This window comes from Diorhabda carinulata, chromosome X (assembly GCF_026250575.1).
Source record: "Diorhabda carinulata isolate Delta chromosome X, icDioCari1.1, whole genome shotgun sequence".
Classification (NCBI taxonomy): domain Eukaryota; kingdom Metazoa; phylum Arthropoda; class Insecta; order Coleoptera; family Chrysomelidae; genus Diorhabda; species Diorhabda carinulata.
Window position 1 is genome coordinate 47,255,442 of NC_079472.1, and position 26,742 is coordinate 47,282,183.

Consider the following 26,742-nt stretch of genomic DNA (forward strand, 5'->3'; position numbering starts at 1 on the left):
TCAATATTTCATAAATACGCACGGCACTCATACCAAATGAAGTAATGAAAAATAATGTTTACTCCCCGTATAAAATTCAGTAAATATCTAACAAACCGTCAGTCCACGTGGACTCATCATTTCCACTTTTTACTAATAAAAACATCGTAAACAAAAATGCATTTCTATTGGCCGAAGCTGTCGGAAGGCATATGTACAGAATTTCTTCGAAATATTCCTGCACGAGATTAGCGTCGCTTGGTAAAATTTATTTAATTTCGTTCTTTAGACCATGGGCCAATGAAGACAATGAAATTGCACAGTGTAGTGAGAATAAAGAGAGGAATGAATTTAATAATAAAGATTTAGATATACAGCAAGTTATTTTGAATATATTCGAATGTTTAAAAAAGGAAAATATTCATCAATCAGATAATGCAATCACAAATAGACAATTGTTGAATTAACTAGTGTAAATAAATTTTCCATTCATCAAGTAGTTACGAAAGGGGTTGCTGTGAATTATTCACAGAACCGAAAAACATGTAAAGAAAAACTGGAATCAGTTGACAAAACTACTTAAGATTTTATACGTAAGACAATTTATAGTTTATATAAAGAGAACAGGGTTACGACTTTAGAAGTAAGAGAACAGAAGATAGCAGATTATCTAGAATTAAATTATACCAGTGAAACATTGCTTAAAGTTTTGTCAGCATATGGTTTTAAACACAAAAAACTGAACAAACAGATGATAATAACCGAATTGTCAAAGATAGTTCGATGGCGACAAGATTATTAGCGATAGATAAATGACTACCCAAGTTATAGTAGATACATAATTTATCTAGATGGTTTGACAGTCACGATGTAGTGAATTTCGATTGCTGTTTGAATGAGGTACATTAAGTGCATCTGTCTAAATAACGGCCTATAATAACGTCCAATCATTAATGATTCGATTGCCTTTTAACGAATACTTTCTGGCATAAGATAAGGTATCTACGCCCATGGTAGGTCAAACAAAATTGTCGGCAAGGGTTTTTATATAAGTTTTCATAATCTGCAACTGATATTGGAAGAACTATAACTATCATTGCTTTATTTACTGCTGCACGAAATAACTGAATTGTTGGCGAAGATATTTTAATCTCAATGCTGGGCGCCTCTGTGTTTCGCGCCTCAACCCAACTTAACTTTAAAATACGGTGATGCTCACATCTAAAACGCTTCTAATCATTTGGGCACCCATGCCTCTACAGCATATAAAAGAACAAGCACTACATAACATCGTATCCTCCTCATACGAATAATAATGTTATGATTATGACAGCGACGGAGTTTTTTGAGTTTCAAAAAACTTGATCTTGCTTTGGCTATTCTTGCTCAAATTTCTACGCTAGGATACTTATGTTAACTTTGCTACTTGCTCTATTTGTATGTTATTAACCGTGAATTCTCTTTCTGGTACATTTTGTTGTTTAGTAAGGCTTCTAGCTCTAAAGTCACTGAATTCTGCTGCTTCATACTTTTTTGGTATGACCACAAAAGTATACTTTGATCAATCTAATGGAATAATGCCAGTTTCATAAATAGTTCTTAATTACTTTCATACCATTCTCACTGTTTGGTGTTTCTGAGTATACATCTACTACAGCTCTTTCGTTTTTTTGCGAAGTTTATAGCTTCGGATACGTCGTCCTCGGTGATACTAAGACCAGTTGTTGTCCTTATATTTTCGTAATATGATCTAATATTAGTAGTAAAGCCTAATTGAAAAATCTGTCTCCTGTCTAAACAAAATCTATTCTGATTCTAATGATATTACTTTTATAACTTTTTATAGTACTATTCTTATACGTTTTATAGAAGATATAAATTAATATTATTACTTTGTAAAGAAATTGTGCCTCAACTTATTTCAGTTTCTTTCCCTCTATTTAAATTGTCACAAGAAAGTTATCCAGAGAGGAACGAAAATAGTTTAGTATATCACTTTTCCGAATGTTTGGCATCGAGAGCGAAACACACCGGAAAAAATATATGGTGAATCCCTAAAACTTTGGATCAACAACATCTCTTCGACGAGGCAGCAGCAATTTAACATAAATTTCCCATTTCACCCTAAACTAAACATTTGTTCGGAAAGTTGAATTGTAACAAAGAGAAACCAGCCAATACAGACAGTGGCGGATAACGCCTTTTAAAGTTGAGTTTCACTATTGGTCGGACCAGTAAATTGAAAGTCATAAGCATAAAGCATAAATTTAGATTTATTTCGCGGAAATGAGAAAAAAACGTTTCCTAATAATTAAACTGGATTCTTTGATTATTTTGATTATATCTGTCAGATTATATCAACAGTTTTCTGACGTTATATCGAAGAGCTGTAATGATTTTTGTTTTGAATGGAAAATATTTTTAATTTTGGATTAAATTGGATTGGTACAGGTTTATTCATCATATGAACAAAAAAGGGAGCGTGAGAGATGTGATCAAAATATACGATGAATTGTAAAGTAGAATCCATGTCAACTAGTAAACCAGTCTTCTATCGCCAAAAATGTAGCTTGAACATCGCATTAACATTGAGTTTTGAACCATAGAAGAAAATAAGAAAAAGACTAGTTATAAATACTATGAATAATTTGAACCGAAAATAAGTCAGTAAAGAACGACCCAAACACAGATGGAAATATGCAAACAGTGTATGAATTAGATCCTTCGAAGAAGTCATTAGAGACTTCAATGAAGAACTTAAAAACTCGTATGAATTTATACAAATTATCTTAACATATGGCTAGCAAAGATCAGTGAATGCCCAAATTTATTCCAAGATTTCTAACGAACGACTAGTAAATCGCGTTTCAATTTGCATGAAATTGGAAGATGGTTTAGACAGATCCGAGTTTCATTGCCAAAACTGGCATTACAATTTGAATCTGCGGCTAGGTTCTCGAAACAAAAATTTGGAGAGCTTTCGAAGCAAAGCCAGGTACTCACTCATTCTATATAGGTATGCCAATTAAAGTCGAATATCGAGGTCATGGTCATTATTATCTGCGATTGTTTTAAGATTTAAAATAACTCTTAACTTCGAGTTCTATTTATTCTGAAATGTATGTGAAACTATGTACGCAGAAACAAATTTGAGAACGATTAAACGGCTTTCTTCTTCATCATGATAACGCGTCGACTCTAATCTAAAAAGAGATTTTCATTAAAAATCAAAATATGGGAATAAAATTTGAAAAAATTATTCGATAATAGATATACCATTATTTTGCATGAGAAAATCATGAAGTATTAACAATATTAAGTGATTATTCAAGTAGCCTGAAAGCTTATGTTTAATGACGTTATCGAGAAAATAATTTTCTTTGAATCTTTTAAGAAATGTAAGTACACTGTACACAAAACTATTCTCCAAATGTAAAACTATTTTTTATACTGTGCGCCACAAAATTTGCAAAATTGACTGTTAGATTGAAAATTTAAAATGTTAACCCACATTAAAGCATTCGTTACATGATAAAATTGATTACTCTGAACAGTTATTGGAGCTACTCAAACGTAATAAACCTGAATTTTTGTATTTATTTGTAACAATGGTCAGCAGCAGAATGGACTGCACGTAATAAACCGACTCCAGAACGTGTAGAGTCCATAGAGATATTACCAATAGAGTAGGCATGCCTACAAGTGAGAGCGTCTCGCGAATGAAAAGAGAAAGAGAATCATTTATGTATTTCTATCTCTTTCTTTTGTTGCGTACTGCGCATGATTTGAAATATAATATAATCGAATGTATCGTACCCAATTAAAAAGATTTTATTGAAAAGCCGAAAGTAATATTAGTATACGTACTGTCGTTTTATGTAGTTGTACTAATTTATTATTAAAGAATTGTTACATAAAGTGTTTTAGTTAATTGTAATTGAGTTTTGGTCCTTCAGAGTATTCCATTTTGTTTATGTACTGATAAACTGAATTTATTCTTCAAATTATTACGTGCACTACTGATAAGTAATGTTGACTTAATGGAATGCAATAAAAAATTTTGATTGATACAATAGGAATAAATTTTCAGTTATAATGATAATTAATTAGCCTTGTAAAATTAATTCCACAAATAAAATATAAAAGAATACCAAAAAATTCTCTCAAAACAATATTCCTATAAATATATTAGCAAAAAAAAACATTAAAAAAAATTGGCATTTGCGGGAATCGAACCGAGAAAAGCAAAATCTAAAGGCTGAGATCTTGACACCTCGGCCGCCGTGCATTCATGGATTTACATACTGTGAAGTACTTCAAAAAATTGTGGGCTGAGGGGCTTAGCCTAATGATTTGTACATTAGCTCAACCTATTTTTATTGAATATTACTTGGGAAATATACAATTGTTTTCATTGCACTAGATTTCGTTTATCAACAGTATTGCAGGAAAGATCTTATTCTGTTTCAATTCATGTTCTGACACGAAATCTAATCAACGCGCATGCGCCATTAGACAGAGACAGCAATACATAAATTATTCTCTCTCTCTTTCTATCGGCCAGACGCTCCCACTTGTATGGGCGCCTATAGCATGCCTACTCTATCTGTAATATCTCTATGGTAGAGTCACAAAAGTCAGCTGGCTATGTTATGGTATCGATATTTTGAGATGCGCACGGTAAAATATTCATCGCCTATCTTTAAAACGGAAGTACTATAATTAGAGATAGTTACGTAGCGTTATTCCGAAACCGAAACCTATTTTCAGACTAAAGACAAATCGTACTATAAAAATGGTATAGAAAAATTGTAAGACCGCTATAATTAATCTAAGTATTGCTCTTAACAACAATATTGAATAAGAAAATCATAATTCATCAAAAAAGGTGTTTTTCTATACTAGGAATTTTTCAGCCCGCCATTATTGTTAAAAAAAATATTTTGTTAAAATAATCTCATGGAGTTTGATTTAATAATAATTATTCACACATTCTAGTAGAAAGTCTTGATAAATTTCAATTATAGTTATCATTTTTCATAGAGATCCGCTATTAATAAGTTGAGTACGATTCACTTTTGGTGACATCCTCATTAAGAATTTAACGAATGTTATACTCAATATTTTTAAACAAAGACAGAATTGGTAAAGACAATATTTAAACACAACATGAAACGCTCCAAAGTACGAGAAAACAATTAATTAGAAGAACAGAAGAAGAAGAATTAGAAACATTAGAAGAACAGAGACAAAACATCAATAGAACTGGTATATGGACAACTTTCAATTGATAGAGGGAATGGAGGAGAATTTCGTTAGCGAAGTTCATCAATAAAAATACTTTGACACGCCCGTAGGTGATTTCATTCATTCTAGATAAAATTTATTATCATTTCTCTCCACATCTAAAAATATTTAAGCAAATTTAGGTGAAAAAATTGATTACTTATTTATTTTAATGAAATATAAACTTTTTACAAAACTCCTTTTATTCGTTGACACACCACTGGGTAGCGCCTCTGTTTAACGGAGTCTAGCGGTGAAGTAAGCAAGCCAACCAGAAGAAGCTCTGTTTGTTAGGAGGTGTTAGTTGAATTGAGATTTAGGTGTTATGTTACTCATAAATGGTTTATTTTCAGAGGGTTTCATTAACACACGAGTAGAAGAACATAAATGGACACACAACGTATGCTGAGAATAGGGTGAGAGTGCCACAGAATATAACGAGTCAACTCAGGCGTTAAGTAATTGTCTTAGTTTACTTTGATAAACACTACCTTATTACCAACAAACCATCCAGTTTATTAGTTATTGTGTTGAGGTGAAAATTACAGCTAACTGAGAAAAAAGTCTACAGGCACTATTCGGTACTTATATGCTACAAGAGGTTTGAGATGATAAAATATGAAATAAAACTTTCAAATTTTCCTGCAGGCATTTTGGGGTTCCAAAAGTATACCTGGAATGAAATCGAAAGTCATAGTCACACTTTGCTATAGTATATTTCTTAAATAAGAGAATACAAAAACAATAAAGCATTTGTAATTCACAGGCGTATCACTTTTTTTATTAAATAAAATATGTTTTGAAGTTATATCGTATTATTAACCTGCTCATAACTTCTAAAGGTAAATAAGTGGATATTTTTAAATGTTTTATTTTTCCACAATTAGAACATTGTGTAATACTAATACCTAGAGAATACAGTTCTTTTTTAGATCGTAGATTTCTTAACACCACTCAACACCACTCGTACTTCTAACTAATTTCACTGTGTCATCAACATTTTCACATAAATGTCGGCAAACCATTTACGAGTAAAATAATTGAATATTAAGATAAAAGGGGCTAAAGAAAAATGGTTCAGAGAAAAATGTCAAGAGATAGAAGAGTTGGAACGGAGAGATGACAGTTTAACGTACACAAAAGAGTCAAAAAATTTACTTATATCAACAGGAAAAGACAGGTTGGAAAGTTGAAAGACGAAAACAACAATCTCTGTTTATATAAGGAAGAGCAGTTGGAGGTATGGGAAACCTACATCAAAAGTTTGTTTACTGATGATCGTCATGCAATGAACACTCTTGATCTGGATGGACACGAGATAATTAAAAGAAACAAAGAAACTATGGAAAAGCAACAGGATGCGATAAAATACTGCTTAATGCTTAATAAGATCTACGATACCGGTCAAATTCTAACCGACTGGTTGGCTACGTTTATAACTCTTCCCAAAAAAGCAACAAATATCGCCTGATAAGCTCAATTAGCCACACTCTGAAGGTATTCTTAAGATTTGTTCATTATAGACTAAGAACAAAATTAGAAGAACGTATAGGTAATACATAGTTTGGATTTAGATGCGGCTATGGGACAATGGAGTCCCTATTTGCGATTAGGTCTTGATTAAAAAATGCCTAGATCAGCAAAAAAATGTTTATGCTTGCTTTATCGATTACGAGAGAGCATTTAACACTATCAACCACGACAAACTTATAGAACTATTATATCGTTCAGGACTCGATACCAAGGATATTCAGATTATAAAAAATCTGTATTGGAATGATTAGTAAGAGGAAAATTCAAATTGTAGATCTGTATATAGAAACGGCTCCCATTGAGAGAGTACACCGCTTCAAATACTTAAGATATACAATAAATGATGAATGGAAATTTGATTTAGAGAATAAGATTAGAAATGGCAAGATACACATTCATAAAAATGAGAAATCTCTTGAGCAACTGCAACCTGAGCATTGGTACCCGATGTGGAGCCACGTTTTCTCCACGCTGCTTTACGGTGTGGAAAGGTGGACACTAAAAGTAACAACAATGCAAACATTAGAAGCTTTTGAAATGTGGCTGTATAAACGCATTTTAAGAATGCCTTGGACTGATAGAATAACCAATACGGAGTTACTGAGAAGAATGGCTAAAGATTCAGATTTTCCTGTAACTATTAAGAAAAGAAAAGCGTCCTACCTAGGCCATATATTTCAGAATGAAAAATACGGTTCGCTACACTTATTGTGGAAGGCAAAATAGCAGGTAGGAGATTGTTAGGTAAAAAGAAAAAATCCTGGCTGAAAAACCTACGCGAATGGTTCCAAATACCAGAAGCTTCGAATATAATTCATGCGGCGCAAAATAGAGAAATCTATCAAATAATGTTCGCCAACCTTCGGTAGAAGACGGTACTGAAAAAAGAAGAAATATTAAAGATTTTTCATTAACTGTTGAAGTACCGATTTTTCAGCTTTCATGTGGTTCTTCCAAATTTTCTACAATCGCATTAGAATTCAAAACAGACTGTACACTGCACCTTGCAAGATGCAATTAAACTCTTAAGAATGCACAACTTGGACCTCCCTACTAAATGGAAAAACCTGCAATCGTATTATCGGAGAAATTTGTTGGAATTGAAGTGAAACAAAATTTTTGACATTTTTTGGCAAATAGGTACCCTTAAAATCTCATGATACAGCTATGTAATCGCTAATATACGGGGCATTTGCACTATTCAAACCTATTTCTATTGTTTTGTAAAGCTTATGGGTATAAAAGAAAACTAAAAGTTTGAAAACTTGTATTAGTCGAGGTACATTTTTGAAAATTTTAGGAAATATTTAGATCATTTTGTAATAATATTTAAATTGACTGTTAGTCCAGTCATTTTAAGTTTTATCTGCGGAAAAATTCCTAGGGAGCAGAATTTTTGTATACACTTTTAATGCGGTGTGAGAAATGGTGCCGGTCAAAAAAGTTATAAAGAGTCAAAAGGCCACGAAAATCAGTTTTTCGCAAATATATCACTATCTATTGCTATTAAAATTATCTACAAGAAATATCTGTTGCATTTTTCTGTAAAATCAACCATTTTCGGAGAAGAGCTCTGAGAAAGTATATCCTGACGATGCACACTTCGTTCCTCGCACCTACGAGTTAGAATGAAAGGCGCATTTTTACATGGTTTCCCCCTTAGGCATGATATTCAATAAATGTTTTTCTTATTCAGGAGTAACTAATTTTTCATTGGATATCAGTAAATGCAATTTTCTTGTTGGAGTATTTCTGCAAAATTGTTTATATCGGATCTTTTCTGAAACATCATCATTACTATCAATTTTCCTCTCACAAAAAGTGCACATCCGATTATGGCATCTAGAAACAGAATATTTTCCTTGCAATGTGGATACTTGTTGAGTCTATCATTCGAGTATATTTTTGCTTTAACATTGTTTTTCCCTAGATTTTCACTCATTATGAAAACTGTTTAAGGGGAGGAATACTAAAATAACGTGTTTAACAATCAATAATTTTCAACTGAGCTTAGCACAGTGCGACAAGCAGTAACAGGTATAAAGGGACGGGTCTCGCAACAATGAAATACGGAAAATCTGCCAGTGAAGATCATTTGGAGAAGTTATAGTAGATTTTACTAAGTTCCTGAACTTCTATAAAATAAGTATATTGAAAAATTAATAGAGTTTACGCCTTGTACGGTATACACTACCTTCTAATCAATTTCTCAGCGCTCTACTCCGAAAACGGCTAATTTCACAGAAAAATGAAACGGATATTTTTTGTAGATAATTTTACTACAAACAATTTTTATTATAACCGCTATTGACCTCCAAGCAATATATCGCGAGATATTTGCGAAAAACTGATTTTCGTGACCTTTAGAACTTTTTAAGCCGGCATGATAGCGAAATCCATTTTTCACATCTTTATTAAAACACCGTGATAAAGGTATATACAAAAATTCAGATTACTAGGAATTGCAAGATTGAGGTTTAGTATGCCTATAATGACTGGACTACCTATTAAGTTTTGGATTAGTAAGTAGCTACTCTATCGCACGTAAAAATAGACTGAAAAGTTATTAAAATGTACTTTCTGTAGATATTTTTCTATAATTTTCAATAAGGAACCTCGATTCGTATTCAATGTCTCATCACATTCAGTATCTCATTTTTCATATTTCTCCCTTTTTTATTTATTTTATGAAGTTGACGTAACTCGCGATAATCCTTTTATCAATCAAATCCTATTAACGTGGGGTTTGAAAACAAAGTGAATTTTAAGAGCTTCTAAAAATTACGAAAGTCTCATGATTAAAGCAGAAACTTTTTGATTGAAATTGAAAAATACATCGATAGTACTTTCCCCTATAAGCAACTTTTCAACGTGGACTTCGCACCAAAAGGTGCGCGGACAGTGGCGCATCAGTAACGAAATTAAAATAAAGTTTGTATCGTATTTATATAAAGATAACAGTAAACTTACAACGGTCTCACATCTTCATTGATCACTCATTTATTTATGAGATGAATGATTATAGTCCATATTTTTAACAATGGGAATCAATTTTACTTAAAAGATCAATAACATTTTTGTTTATACTTGAGTACACCCATGGTATTTGACGTCATCTGCTCATGTTATTCTTATAGCTACACAACAATAACCCCGATTTTAACTTTTTTACTTTCACAAGCTCGAATGATTTAGTATCTGAAGTTAATATAATTTCATGTATTTTTAATATTTTATCTGGGATAGATTTGACTATTTTTATTATTCTTATAAACATACTTTTGCTTTATTCTTCGAAAATCAAATTTCGAACACTTATATACATCTATAATAATTTTTTTGGTGCAGCTTCCTAAATCAGAAAAGTTTCTAAAACTTTTTTGTAAACATGGCCGATCTAGGAAGTCGGCGTAATATGCGGAGAATGTTTTTACTACTATGTATATGTAACGATAACATAAACTTATGTAAAGGGCAAAAATTGACATATTAATAAAAATTCAATTGAAATTTAAAAATAAGTAATTTATTTTTAAGCCTGCTAGGTTATAATTATGGAAACTAAGATAATAAAAAATATAATCCTATAAATCAAAATATTCTCTAATTAGAAATACAAAACAACAGTTTTCACTCAGAAAATACAATCTAATCACAAGTTAAAAATAAATATCGTGGAACGAAAAGTATAGAAATCCCACATATACCTAATAATTAATTATAATTATACTAATTTCTGGCTTTCTAGGAAGTGATTTTGTCAATAATTCCAGTGAAATCAAATTTTTGTCTTTTTTGTGTCATATCTATTTCCAATGATTTTTAATTAATTGTAAATTTCTTCGCTTGAAGACGGGTTAAGTTGAAAAAATTCTTTATACCATAAAATTTGAAGAACAGGAAAGGAAACCATTTTGGACTATAATAACCAATAGTTTAGTTGGTTATGTGTGATCAGAAAAAGATCTTTGAATGAAGATATTTCGTTAAAGGCACGCGTAAAGAAAGCCGAATATTGAAAAGCACTCAGTTAATAAGGTAAATCGAAAATATCGTGTGATCAATAATTGCAAAATATAAAGCAGTCTAAAATTGCTTCAGGAAGTTGAAACTGGTTCATCATCACCACTATTATCAAATAAAATGGCGTTTTCACTAAGCTTCGAGATGAGAAATGAGAAATATTTTAAAATTATTGTCATATTTTAGAAATTCCAACAACTGAACTAAAAATTGATTGTTTCTATATTTTTAATTAGTAATTTAGCACCTATTGAAGTTTTCGAGTCTCTACTGGAATCTCAATTGAGACATTTAATGCAGTAATAGTGTTTTTCGGTCGTGTTTTAGAAGTTTAATAGCACAGCACGAATATGATTTTATCGCCGTGTGTCACTTAACGATTTCAAAGTTGAGCTTTTCACATGCAATTTTTGTAAATTCCATTGATATGAGACGCAGAAAAGTAATTATGAACCTATTGTACCAAATCAAAGGAACTAGAAATTTCACCACTAGAGCTGACAGCATCGTTAACGAAGAGATTTAATGTATGAACCGCACACATCACGTGTAATGTTCCATGATTGATATTAAGAGTCCATTTCAGAACCCAACATTTTTCCTTTCATGTTCGTTCAATTGTCGTCGTTTTGACCTCGTATATTTTAAACTTCCAGCTGTAGATTAGGTAATGGGTTCTCTAATAAAAATTGCACAGAACTTTACCTAATTATAAACGTTATTTGTTGTGTGAGTAATTTCTAACGTAGAGTCGAGAATTATAGCATAATATTGGGCTTATTTGAGAATGCGTCCTATCTATATATGAATAAATTTACCTAAAATATTGATTATCTCATTTTGAAAATGCTGCCCTAAATAGTATGTCATTATTGAGGTATTTTGTAATAAATGACCAACATCTCCACTACCTATAAAAAATTCCCATATATCCATGATATAACTTCGTACTAGTACCTCTGAATGTCAAATGCCCTGTTTCTAAATCTGTATCTTCTTATATATTAAAAAAATTGCTGATTTCCATTCCGAGTCCGTTCAGGCGTTCTACCCAACCGATTTGCTTAATTTTTTTTTTTTCAATGAAAGGTATTGATGCACAGATCAGCCATCAACTATCGGATTTTATCTAATTTTCACCATTCTCAAGTTATACTCAAATGCGATTTCCCCATGTACATTACTTATGGGAGTTTATCACATACACACGTTCTATCCTCAATATCTCGGGTTCTATTCAAGATAGAGACTTCGTTTTGATTTAAGAACACTCGCTGAAACACCCTCTTTCGTTTGAGTTTTTGAACACTTAAATCGGTTTAGTTGGAGAGGAGCTAGGCGCGGACATTCAATGTGGAGTTATTGATTTTTGTAGGTTTTTGGCAAGATCTGAATTGAAAGCTTTCAGGGACTACACATATAATTCGTCACAGTAATCTTCAACTGTTCTGTTTCTTCTTCATCATTCTTTTATTTTTCCCCAAAACTAATAGGTGCAAAGAAAAACATGGATAATTATCTAGATGAGGTTACACCCCTCCGATTTCGTTAAAATTTTAGTATGTTATAGAGAAAATTATGCTGAAAAATTTCACATAGTTTTTTAACTTTTAAGTTCCAGAAGAAGAAAAATAATTTATACATCATAGTTTAGCTTCGCATGTCTTAATTATCTAATAATAACATCATGTATCATAAAATTTGTAGAGTATTTAGTCTAGTTTTTCTACATCTACTACTATCGTTAGTAAATTAATCAATATTTGTTTTTTTTAATTCGTGTTTGACCATGGAAAGGATAAAATGCTATAAATTTTTGTGTTTTGCTGTTTAGTGAATGATATTCTATCAATTTTCTTAGTAAAAAATTAGTGGTTAGCTTAGGTTAGGTTAGATATGTGAAGCTAAACTATGATGTATAAATTATTTTTCTTTTTCTGGAACTTAAAAGTAAAAAAACTATGTGAAGGGATGATTTCCGCGCCCTACGTATATACATCAAATTTTTCAGCATAATTTTCTCTATAACATACTAAAATTTTAATGAAATCGGAGGGGTGTAGCCTAATCTAGATAATTACCAAAACATGTTTCATAGTTTTTTCAATAAATTGAATGGAAAACAGTAATAATGTAAAATGTACTACGAATCATAATAAAAGCTGGAAATTACCACCTCTACTTTGTTTAAAATATTTTTAAATAAAACAAGGATTTTAAGTTACAATTTCATTCCATGAAACTTCAGCTTGAAAAAAGTTTTGATATGAAATAAAGTGAGGATTGCTAATTTCGCCCCCTTAATAGTAATATTCATAAAAATATCCGTAATTACCTAGTCCTGTGCGGAAATTACAGTACCTAGAGTTTCTAGCATTACTGAAATTTTGAAAAATAAAAAAAATAAAAAAACCCAGTTTTAGTAACTACCTCTTAATCTCTGGTAGTGCATATTTCTTTTTTGAACAAATTGAAAAAAGTTATGTCAAATAGTCTTGGTGGTTGAGCCCCTCTACCAATATAACTTCAATAAAATTAAAACTGCAGCGAAGCTATATCATTTTCACTGAAAAAACTTCTTGTACAAATGCATTCGAATGAATCATTGAAAATTGATTCCCTTATCATTGCATGTTCCCTAAAGCATATATTTTAAAACACCATTACAGTACATTACCATAATTACCATAATTACTTATTTTATCAGTATCACTTTTAAACAAGGCACCTCTCAAAACATTAACAAAATAAATTATATATTTATTTTCATTTTCTCTAAGTTGAAAACATCTGAGATAAGTGAAAAGTTGTTTGGCACCACATCAAGGTAGTGCGGTAGTTACTTCATAAAATTTATTTATTCCTTTCGCAAGAAATTCGTTTAAATTAATCTCGCATAAATTATTCTTGTCCATTATTTATCTTTTTACAATTTTTTTTCATTTTTTAAAAAACCCCTAAACCCCCAGCGTCCTTGTATTTTTGCATTAACTGGAATATACCATTACTAATTGAGCAGTAATATAATAAATGGATTTTACCGTTGTCATCCAAAAATGAGCATGTGTAACCGCAAGGTTGCCGCATATCTTCTATGGAAATCTGAAGTCAGCTGTGCGTAAACTTGTGACGGTAGCGGAACAAATTAATATTCGTAATTGTGCAAAGCATAGTTTTTAATTTGAGCCCTTCGGATTTATTATACTTCAGTTTAAATAATATTTCTGGTAGTTTACAATCGAATGGACCTTTAATTTACTTCAATTTTAATTTAATTTATTATAATTTGAATAAATAAACTTCAAATTCAATACATCCTTAATTATGCCAATTTTCAATATGCCATTAGAATTTGTAGATATTTTGTCCCTTTTCTGTAAAAAGCTTGCAGATTTTTACAATTTTTTAGTTTTTAGGTATATGTCCTGTTTTCAGATTCATAGTTATATTTAATAGGTAAATACAATTCTACCATGTTTGTTCTTAATGTTAAGTCTCTACACCATTCAGTATCTATATCTTACGTAGGTATCCCTTTGTTCCGTTTCCCACAGCTTTCTCCCTATTTTGAATATTGCTTCAATTTCCTCTATTTAGTTTTCATACCTGAATATTTTTCACTCACCGTTTTTAATCTTGACGCTATATAAATTGTTGCAGCGTCAGCTGTGACAGCTTCAAGTTTCAAAATATAAACATAATGTGTATGTTAAATATAAATTTCGTTTATCAAATATTAATGAATTTGTGTGAATACCTGATTTGAAAATCTAAGCAATGTTCAGTTGCATTAATTTAAGGTAACGCTCCAGTCGAAACTGTACCACGTGACCACAACATGAAATTGCACCTTTAAGCATCGATTTCATCATCAGATATCTGAACCATAAAGCTGACGTGTTATAAGTTTGAGCTAGTATTTAAAAGTAAACTTATATAAATATTCAATCTCGACCACTATCGATCAGACTTTTGCGTTTCAAATTTAACAGAAGCATGGATGAATTGATTTTTATTTTTCCAAGAAACCAATATTTCGAAAAATAAAACACCAGTAGCGAAAAAATGCTCTATGAGCTACGGCAGAAATGTGTATTAATGTCTCGGATTCATAAGAGCACTTACAAATTTCGCTTTATGTCTTTAATGAAACTCGTCAATAACAGTTAACTTTTCTACAATACTTACTATTTTCCAATGTTTATTGATTTCTTAGTATCCAAACTAATATTATATCTGAGAAAAATGGTTCTGAGTTTTGAAAGTTGAGACACACCTAAGTATAAGAAAATATATGAGCTCCATGGAAATTCAGTTGATGAACTCAGATAATTGTATCTCTAAATTTCACAATTCAACATTGGAATTTGGCTTTTATAACGCGAATTCACCAAAAAGGATAAATATATAGAAATAAAAATTTTAAAGTTCGATTAGAATATACTTTTACATTCAACATATCTTCATGCCATCTTCAAGGTTCTAAAGCACTGAACAGCTTAAGTATGAGAAATTTGACCAATACAGAATTCTTCATGCCGGTCAGAGGTTAGAATTGTATAGTTTAAGTAGATTTCTTAGCAAATAGTTCAAAAAAAGTCAAAAATGAATATATACATATGTATGAATTTGGAGTCTCGTATACACTGCGACCCAAAGGATCTATTGTTGCGATACTGTAGGACCCAGTGTTAACAGCTGATCAATTTATCTCACTCCTTTCGGAAACTATAGAATGTGGAATGGCTTTAATTATCTCCTCTTCAGTTAACGTTACCTCAAGTCAAATGATTCACCAAGTATATTGCAATGAAAATTTGTGAGGGAATTCCTTTTTACATATCAGGTATTGATAAACAAGAAAAGAACAGGCGAAGAAGTTGGTAATGAAATTCCAACGGTGCCAAATTTCATATCTTCTACTTTGAGAATAAGAAGTAGATTCGACTTATCTAAAGCACTTGCTTCGTTGCTACAAGATCTAATCATCATCATCATCTAAATCATCCTTTATTGGAAGACAGTTTCGTCGATTGTTTAAAATTTTGATGGAAAAAATTAGTTCCAAAGCACTCCTCCATCATGCATGTAGGTTGTGCCATTTACATTTTTTGTAGACACAACATTCATTTTGACACAAGATATGAAGAGTCTAAATTTTAGTAATTACTAATTTCTAATATAATTATTTCATAAATATTCGTTTATTTCGGATCAGTCACTTCATTATATATATATCCCTCTATATCCCCTTTTATTACTTTAAGATAGTTAGTTTATTGCATCTACATTATTTTTCGAAATCATATATTAATTCTTTCTTCTTAACTACGCCCAACTTTCTTTCTATTTATATAAAAGTAATTTTTTTCGATATGAAAATCTTTTTATTTCCCTTATAGACGCCTCTGAATATAGGCTCTCCACAACAATAGACGGGAACAACATGAAAAGCTCCATCTTATAGACCATGTATCAATTTTGAAAGATTTAGAGGATCGCAATTCAAATTAGCGATTATTCCACTTAGTTCTGACAAAAAATGCAAAACCTCAAGAAATACAATTCTTGAGTGGATATGCAAATAGGGCTCTTTCGGCGGATAAGTTCGTCTCGGACTTTCTATCCCTCGTTTCAGTTATTTTTACTCCAAACACGAACTCGCACAAAGATGGAAATCGTGTGTACATAAAAACATCTATACTTCACACTTTTTACATATCCTATATCTGTATAATAGCATATGTTTATTCAGAGAAAAATATTATTTCAAAATGACCCCGAAAAGTGGTGTAGATCACTTAGTTGATGCGCAAACAAGATGACATATTCAATATCTAGTCTTTTCGCCGAAGAATATGCCAGATGTAAAATACAGGGTAGTTCTCATTGTAGTATCAATATTACCATGCAGTCGAATATGAAATAAAAATTACGTGTAAAAAGTGATATTCATTAGAGCTTCGTAGAGTATATAAGTATGATGTGATCAAGAGGCATTTTGGAATTTCTCTATCTCAAAAATTTAATAATATAGTTGTGAATTTTAAGAAGAATATAATTTAAATTTTTACCAACTTGATAATAAAATTTTTAAACAATAAATCTGTTGTAAAAGTAAAATTTATTTGTAATCTCACCATATATTCACGTAATACCTTCAACAAATTCTTCCGGTAATATATAGAGACAAATATGCATGTGTTGATATTTTTTTGTAAATTATAGTTTGGTACTTGATACAGTATATTGTATTGTACTGGAGAACATTCATAAATTAATAGCGAATTAAAGTTAAGAATTAACATGATTAACAAATAATAAAGCTCTAGAAAGATCATATACCATTCCTATTGAGAACAAATGCTTAGGTACTGATAAATTGAAGAAAACTGAAGATATTCGAATAGTGTCGCAAACGCGTCTTCGCCTTGGAGCCGGCCCTGCCTGGATTAGTGGAGTTCTAAAATTCGCCAGATGTTGATGTTCGTTTCTTATTATAGCAGTCGGTTTATTTACATTGTTTCTTTAGTATAATTTCCAGGAAGGTCTATTTATTTATTTGTTTTTTTAGAAATTTTAGAATTTTTTGGGATATAAGGAGTTTTTGTAGCACAAATTGTTCAGTATATAATAAATAGTCGTAGTGAATAGAACGAATTAGCAAAGTAATCGAAGAATTTAAATAAATTATTTAAGTTAGTTGAGTGTTAGTGATAAGTGAATAATTATATTTTTTAGTTATAATAACTATTGGAGGAATTTTAAGCTAAGTAATATTTTAGAATTTGTTTTCAACTGTTAACTACTTACTTCGCTACATGGATTTTTCCATTTTCTTACATAACATTTATGCCAGGTTGGCATGACTGAAGAACAACCGTTTCTTATTTCTATATGATGAATTAAATACATTAATTTGTATAAACAAACATAGGGGTACTATTTTATGAACACTTTTGTCGAAAACTGAAAATGAGGGAGACTATTATTATAACAAAAAAATGGTGAAGCTCTGTTGGTTCCTATTTGTCTAGGTGATCCCCTTGGTCACCCTAGCCTATTGAGACAGATCTTTCACTAAGTCAAATCCTAAGATTTTACTACATGTGGTAAAAAGGATTTACTTACACATATGTCCTGTATTCCACAGAATCTTTGATAAGCAACCTGCACGTGCCCTATGATTTGGCTTATCAGTCTTTGCCTCCCGTCTAGTTAGCTACCGGTTCGGCTCTTGTCAGAGATTTCAAACTTAGGCATATCGTTGGCAATTCCATTGCTATACTAAACACACTGTTTAGACTACACCAACACACACAATTACACTGTCTGACGCGCGTTTCAATACCCAAGTTATTGTTTTCAGAGAGTTCAGTCTCTTAAGACTTGGTAATCGAAACGCACGTTAGAGAGTGTGATTGTGAGTGTTGGTGTAAACAGTGTGTTCAGTATGAACGTCACCCACGGTTCCAAAAATTCGAAATTAATTAATTTAATTTCCACTAAATACAGGGAAATAGAGTAGCTCTACCACCCTTTTGCTAGATCACTGAGTGCTTGTTGCATACCCGCTTTTATGATGGTGCTATTTAGTGGATAGAGGACTTATAACTCTTTTAACGGGTGAATTAAGACACTTACTTTTTCACCACTAGGTTATTATCAGAGGGTTCATTCATCCAATACAGGGTAGTTTTGATGAAAGACCTGTATACCTATACCAAGTGAAAAAAAAGGATGCTATTACTATAGAAGCACCTTTTTGAATTAAAGAAGGCTAACCTGTGTGAAGTTATCCACGGATTTCTACGACGCATATTTTTTTACGAAATAAACTAAACTTTTGTAAAAAAATGTTAATAGAGGAGAAATATAATGGATATCGATGTATGTTGGTTTTTTTAAGCTAACAACTCATCAAAAGGGTGATTTGACAACCTATCTTTCTTCAAATATTTTCCAAACGATTTTATAATTTCATGTCATCACCTACCTCATCCAAGAAGAATACAGAGTAATTTTGAAGGGTAAGTGAGAGTTATTACATCACTTTTTAGTAAATTTTCAGTAATTTTACGAAAATTATATTAAAATTTATTTTGTTAGCATTCTACTCGTGTGAAGTTATCCATGGATTTGTGTTTCTTTACAACATAAACTGAACTTTTGCGAAAAAATAATGTTATTAGACAAGACATATAATGACATAATGGCTACATAATTTTACCTCTAAAAATTGAAGATTAAGTAGATGAAACATTTTAAACACATGTTTTTGTACATTTCACGATTCTGAATTGGAGAACCAAAAAATGAAAAAAATATTCAACTATTACAAAGTTCACCTAATTAGAAAACAAATTATCAAAAATTGTGATGTAAGTATTTTTGATAATGTCAAAAAAAATTCAAGTTTACTTTTCAGCGCTGATGCACATCGTTTGTTTTGAAATCGAAGCCCCAAAATTTTTGAAATTTTCTTCATCTATTGCAAAGGACACTTAGTGAGTAATCTATTAACAAAAAATTGTGATGCAAGTATTTTTTACAACCCCAAAAAAAAATTCATAAAGTTTACGATTGAGCGCTGACGCGCATCATTCGTTTTAAAATCAAAGCCCCATAATTTTGTAAAATTTTTCTTTTGCTATTAAAAATGGTACTTGGATATCGAATAAAACTTTTTATCCAATGTTATAGGATATCTGCTACAACAATTCTTATTTATATAGGGAAATTCCACACAGGATAGAGCGAACGACTAAAATGTAAGAAATAACATATTTTAAAAAATACGTCAAGAACGAATAAAGACATATGTCGTATGACAAATCTACGTAGATTCTCACTATCTTCTTCTTGAGAGGTGCAAAAGTCAGAATATAAATATAAAAACGAGAATTTGGCTTTACAATGTAAATATTAGTTTTCCCCTTGACGTTGAATGTGTAGATATAAAAATACTTACATCATAATTTTTTGTGTTTAGATTCTTTATTATTATCAAGTATCTAATAGTTTCAGGGGTTCGATAAAAAATAATTATATCACATTTTTTTGTTTTTGAAAAAAATTCAAGTAAACTTTAATTTTTTTGGCATTATAGGGCATATTTATATAACAATTTTTTGTTAATAGGTTCCTTATTAAGTATCCTTCGCAATAATTAAAGAAAATTTTTTTACTTCGATATAAAAACGCACAATGCGCGTCAAAGGTCAAACGTAAAGTTTATGAATTTTTTGGCGTTATAAAAAATAATTATACATTATAATTTTTGGTCAATCATTTTCTAATTGGGCGAACTTTGTAACAGTTAAATAACTTATTTTTATTTTTTAGGTCTTCGGTCAAAATTGTGAAATGTATTCACAAATGACACAAATTTTTGGTAGTGAAATGGTAGTAATGTATCTCCTCTATTAATATTTTTTTTTCGCCAAAGTTCATTTTATGTTGTAAAGAAACATCAACAACAGAAATCCATTAATAACTTCACAAAAGATTTATCAAAATTACTGAAAATTTACAAAAAACGTGCCATAATAATTCTGTTACCCTTCAAAATTACTCTGTATTCTTATTGGGGGGGGGGGGTAGGTAATGACATAAAATTATATAATCCTTTGGAAGATATTTGAAGAAAGATAGGTTGTCATGTCAACCTTTTAACTGAGTCAAGAATGATAATCACATTACATATTATTTTTTTGAGAATTTATCAACATAGATCGATTTCCAGATTTTTTTTTGTATCAGTTTTCTAGAGGTGCACCTATTAATTCTCTATCGAATGATATTCAAAAATAAAAAAGCCATTTTTTGGACTTATTCAATATTTGACCTTGAATGACGATATTCTGAACCACTTTGTATAAAAATCCCTTTAGCACAGTTTTCTCCTTTCAAAATATTTTTATAAAATAGGGGTGCTGGGTGTAATAAATATTCAGCCAAGCTTATTTGTTAGGTATGTAAACAGTTACAGTTAGAACAAACATAAATAAACATAAATTTAATATGTACTAATTTTTGGTTTTTATATAAAAATTCGAATGTGAAAAGTTCATAATTCACAGATTTTTCAGTCTACATAAACAATAGGTAACTACATTTCATATGGCAATAGTTATTTCTCCCTTTTCTTTTGTACTAGCAGTGAAACACAAAGTTTTTGAATGGATAAACCAATTTATCAATTAGTGAATCTGAAGTTATAATGATTATTTACTGCTGACAATGAATCAAAAGGAAAACTTTCAATTTTGTACCTCAAATACATTAACAAATAGTTTTATTTGAGTAATTGATAAATGCATACCTAATAATAAAGTTCCACGGAAATACTGTTAAATTACTAGTATTGCTTCAAATATTCACATTTCACAAAAAATACATAACAACCAAGACATTTATTTTTAATCCAACAATCTGTGGGATAAAAATCCTCTAGTATAGGCAAAACCCAACACTAAAGATGTTGCACTCAAAGTCAAAATTAAAATTGCGATATATGAAACTTCATCATCTGCGGTTTTCACTTTTTCCTCCAATTTTATATATTTTGAGCCTTTAGGCAAATTTGAGAAATGTTTAGAGTCTATTCGTTTAACTAAATTCATTAAATTTGGCCACATTGTTATAACATTCTTCATTTCATTTGATGGAAAGGGGATTTTTAATAAAGGAGCTATATATGAATAAACTGTAACATCAAGGGTGGTAGGTGAATCACCATAAAAGTAGTCACTATTTCCCAGTCTTGCTGACAAGTTTGACAAACAATCTGTAGCTGCCCTTTGCAAAAATTCTTTAATAACATCACTATTTGTTTCAGCAGGATGTAATGTTTCTATCAAATTGGCTGCCCTATCTTTGAATTTTCTAGTATAAATGTAGTTAAATGGTATAGGAAGACTTCTCATAAACCAAATATTGGTAAGTTCATGCACGTTTCTAACATCAACCCAATAATTGTATTCAACAAGAGGTCTCAATTTGGATTGAACTAAAGTTGTTAATGCAAGAGATTCACTGGCTTCTTTGGGAGTCAAATTTCCATCTAGGTAGTAATTTAACGTTTTCAAGTATAGCACAACATCACTGAAACTTTTAAATTGTACGTTTTTATGTACTAATGAAGGTGCCGAAAATAGTGTACAATGTTTTATATTATTGAATAATTTAACCTCTACTGGAACTCCTGCTGCTGTAGTGTACAATATCGATTTTATACATTCCGGGTCCACTGATGGTAATGAAAAGTCACCTTCAAACACCACTAACTGAAATGGTTTTGTTTGTTCCATTGAAAGTATTTGAGAATTGTACACTTTTAATTATTATCGGCACAAAATACAAAAATCTGAGATCATTTATAGTTGACAGTGTGGTTACAATACTCAGTGTTGCCACGTCTGATTTCCTACTTGACAGAACAATATTATTTTATATTACAATATTCTGATTTTTAATAAAATAATCATTCAAAAATATATGAACTGAAAATGAGTTCTTAGCATTTTATTTCAGTGATTGAACTATGAATCCAGTAACGAATAATTTGGAATGGAATTGATATTTTCAACCACACGAATTTTCATTACTTCTTTATCAGCAACTAGATTTCTTGTGTATAAATAATTTCGACCACGTTTCCTCATTTTATTATGATCATTGATATTTTTTTCTAATTTTATTTTTTGAAATAAATTGAACGCTCTTGACAAAAGATATTAAAATCCACCGGCAACATTGTTATGTTGGCATAGAAGAACTCTGTCGGTAGCGACGTTGCGATCGATACGAATGTGCTACGGACGCCATTTTTATTCCATTTTAAAAAATGAATTCAGTATCTTACAAAATGGTTATCTGTACTTTATTTAACTTTATAAAAATCTTTGGAAGAATAGACAAAATATTAACAAATATACTTTTCAATTTTTATTCACGGGATATTTTACAATTGTAGGACAATATTGTATTTTAAATAACGGTGCATGTAATACCTTTATACACAAGTTACAGTGAAATATTAAAAAAATGTTGTATGAATTTGATAAATAGTATATAACATATGAACAAACATCATTCACAGATTAATTTTATATAGAAACATAAAATATCATTTATCCCTCTTATCCTTATTTTTTATAAATAAGTCGAAATCATTCGAGTTATGTGGCTTCTCCTTTTTTATCCATCTTTATTATTGAAATGGGTGGTTTGTGGTATCTAATGAAAGTAATTTGAATTACACAAGAAGAAAAATAGCACTTGAAGTTGAATTTACAACAACATTGTGCGTAACTTTGGTATTTTGACAAATTTTCCTTTCTCAAATACTTCAAAATTAGCAGATAATAGTCTTGATTAGCTGTATCATCGTCTGACAAGAAAGCGGAGGACAAAATATATGTTAGTTGAGGTAAGTAGGAGGCCAAACGATAGGACACGTCTTATAAATGATTTTTGATATAAATGAGCTTAAAAAACCATCTATGTAAGGTGTACTTATTTAATTAATTACATAATATGTGTAATAATTTGTACAATATAAAAGTCATAATTTTTTTTCTCTCAACCAAAGAGTTGACTTTTTTTATCAATAATAAAATAAGTAATATTTGTGAATGAAAACTGGGGTAGTTCAATAGATTAAAGAATAATGAAATACACGACAAAACGATATAACGTTGTAAATTACATGTTTGCATGAAACTGAAATCAGTTTAAATCAAATAGTATGTATTAAAGCGGCGTTTTCAGCCGACCTTGACCCTTATTAATACCTCCCTTATTCCATAAAGAATCTCTTAATCCTATCGTGTAAATAGTATCCCGATCCTTCGTCGTTATCCACTCCTTTTATAGCGATAATAAAATTAATCTAATTAACAGAACCTAATACAGAAGCTCACACACAAGCTGAAACTTTGTTCCTTCGAAATACACAGGACATGTTGCGGCTGCCTCTAATCCTAGAATTAGCAGTATTTAGAGTTATTTTATGAGCCCTTTCTGTTGGGCCCAGATAAAGAAAATAATGAAAACGCCGTCAAATGTGCCACAATAGGCGCGAATGTGCTGTAACTAGGATTGTTACATTTTATTTTTTTGTTAGTGTATGGGGAGAGCTCGATAACGAAAGTTTTTACGTTGTTCTGATGGAGTTGTGTTATCGCAACAAACACATTGTTGTTAGCCGTTTGTGGTATTAGTTTTGGACAATTTTTATTCTTTTAATGCATCATATTCTTTCAATTTGTATTTTTGTAATTTGGTCTCAGGTTTCACTGCGAGTAGTTTATTTCATCAATACCTCCGCCACAGCAATTCCTATCGGCTGCGGATGAGCTTCTTTTTAACCGCAACAGGCCGTGCTCTATGTAAGACCTAGACGGGTTCACTATTATAAACATTAGACTAGGAATATTTAGTATGATAAGGGAATAATGCTCACTGTGTGTTGCTCTAAAATTGTTTTACATAGAATCTTGTTATGTTGTGACCGGAGGAGACGGAAACGTTTATGAGGTATGTATGTTTTGTGTTTTTCTTTTCAGTGAATGTCATATCAGGCTGTTGATGTTATTGTTTTGTCTAATTTTAGTTTTTCCCTAATATATTTCGTACTTTTGTTTTTCTAAGATTTCAGATGGTTTGTTTTGGTAGTGAAGTACGGTTTTCAATGCGTGTGTATTTGTATGTTTTCTGTTAATATATCATTTTTCCAACTATATTGTCCTGTTGAGGTATTTGTTTGCAGTAGTTGGTTATATGTGCTATATATCCTCTGTGAGAATGGCATTTCTGCATCTATTATTTTTAACGGAGGGGTATTTTAAAAAGTATTATTTGAAGCATCTTTTTGTTGCTATTACCTACATGACAGACATGGCAGAAGCATATAAAGAATACAAGAGAATCCGTAACGATACAAAAACACTAGTGAGACAAATGAAAGTCAACTACTGGGAAACCTTCTCCAAAAGAATGGAAAGCGACTTCTATGGGTTACAAAAACAAATCTGGCGATTAATAAGAAATCAGAGAACAGAAGCAAATGAACTCATCAGAACCAGACACGTAGAAAGAGATACTTGGGTAAAATATTTAGAGGAACTATACAAGGAAGAAGAGACCGAAACCGAACCAAATACACCAGATATAGTAATAAGTGATGAGACTAATATAAAAAAGGAAGATATAGAAATAGCACTCCAAAAACTAAAAAACAGAAAGAGCCCAGGTCCGGATAACATCGCCAACGAATTACTTAAATATGGAGGAGAGAAGCTAAACCAACAACTAACAACCCTAATCAAAAAAATATTTGCCGAACACAGAATACCAGATGAGTGGAGAAATAGCATTACGATTCCACTATTTAAAAAGAGAGATAAAAAAATGCCCGAGAACTATAGAGGAATAAATCTACTATGCACAACGCTGAAATTAACCACAAAGATAATAACAAATAAAATAAATGAATGTATTTCACTAGCAGATGAACAACAGGGTTTCAGATCGGGAAGATCCTGCACGGACGCAATATTTGTCATAAGACAAATAACGGAAAAATCGATCGAATATAATCGACCAGCCTTCATGTGTTTCATTGACTTGCAGAAGGCCTTCGATCGAATACAATTAAAAGACATAATACACCTTCTTTATGATAGACAGATACCATATAATGTCATTAAAATAATCGAAAATATATACTCAAAAAATACAATCCAAGCAAAAATAAATGATGACCTAACTGAACAGATACCTGCAAATAGGGGCATTAGGCAAGGGGACTCTCTCAGTCCGCTCCTATTTAACATAGTGATGGATGAAATCATAAAACAAGTACGCAAACTAAGAGGATACAAAATGGGAAATAAAGAAGTCAAAATCCTGTGCTATGCAGACGATGCGGTACTGTTGGCGGAGAACAAGGACGATCTGTAAAGGCTACTGTACCAATTTAACAAAACAGCAAAAAAATTCAATATGATAATATCAGCGGCAAAGACAAAATCAATGGTTACTTCCAAGACACCGATCAGATGTAAGCTTGTGGTGGATAACAAAATAATACACCAGGAAAAGAAATTTAAATATCTGGGAATCGAAATATCTGGACACGGGGACGTGGAGACGGAAGTAAGAAACCAAGCTACAAGAGCCTCAAGAGCAGCAGCATACCTAAATGACACAATCTGGCGAAATAAATACATTCGAACTGAAGCAAAAGCCCGCATTTACAAGACCGCAATCAGACCTATATTATCCTATGCAGCAGAGACCCGACCTGAGACCTCCAAAACGAAACGGATATTGGAGACTACAGAAATGAAAATAGTTCGAAGAATAGCGGGAAGAACACTACTGGATAGAGAAAGGAGTGAAAACATAAAACGAGCATGCGGGATAGATAATATCAATGACTGGGTACTGGATAGAAAGATAAAATGGAATGAGCACATTGATCGCATGTACGGAAGAACGAATTGTGAAAATATCAAGGGACAAATCACCAGCAGGACAAAGAAGCATTGGAAGACCTAGGAAAAGATGGAGTGACAACCTTCCAGGTGACTGAGCAGAGGCAATGACGTGAAGAAAAACAGGCAATGATGCCTATACATAGCAGGAAGAAGAAAAAGAAGAAGACCTACATGACATGCCTGAACATGCGACCAAGAAAGAAAAACTATAATAAATATTGATGCATCTAAATGTTCTTGATTTTAGGTCTCTTCTGTTTCAAAATTAGTTTTTTTTTGATAGTTTTTAAAAGATAAATTTTGATGTTTCGACTTTTCTTAAAGTCTTTATCAAAATATGATATTTACACTGACAATTTGCTTATTTATATTGATCTATAGATCACCTTCATCATGAATATCAAAATAAGGATAA

The 26,742-nt window shown here is 31.3% G+C and overlaps 2 protein-coding genes across 2 annotated transcripts in view; both read right to left on the minus strand.

The window, feature by feature from the left end:
- The window catches only part of LOC130900481 (semaphorin-2A), a 1,226,238-nt gene that overhangs the window by 785,322 nt on the left and 414,174 nt on the right, over positions 1 to 26,742 (minus strand). The window lies entirely within an intron of this gene.
- Positions 20,825 to 22,229, minus strand: LOC130900485 (metaxin-3). The gene has a single exon (XM_057811128.1). It carries the CDS (start codon positions 22,131 to 22,133, stop codon positions 21,243 to 21,245), a length of 891 nt encoding a protein of 296 aa, XP_057667111.1. The 5' UTR covers positions 22,134 to 22,229; the 3' UTR covers positions 20,825 to 21,242.

What these genes read in the sequence shown, in the direction of transcription:
- LOC130900485 (XM_057811128.1), bottom strand. Translation starts at nt 22,133, where the DNA reads ATGGAACAAACAAAACCATTTCAGTTAGTGGTGTTTGAAGGTGACTTT.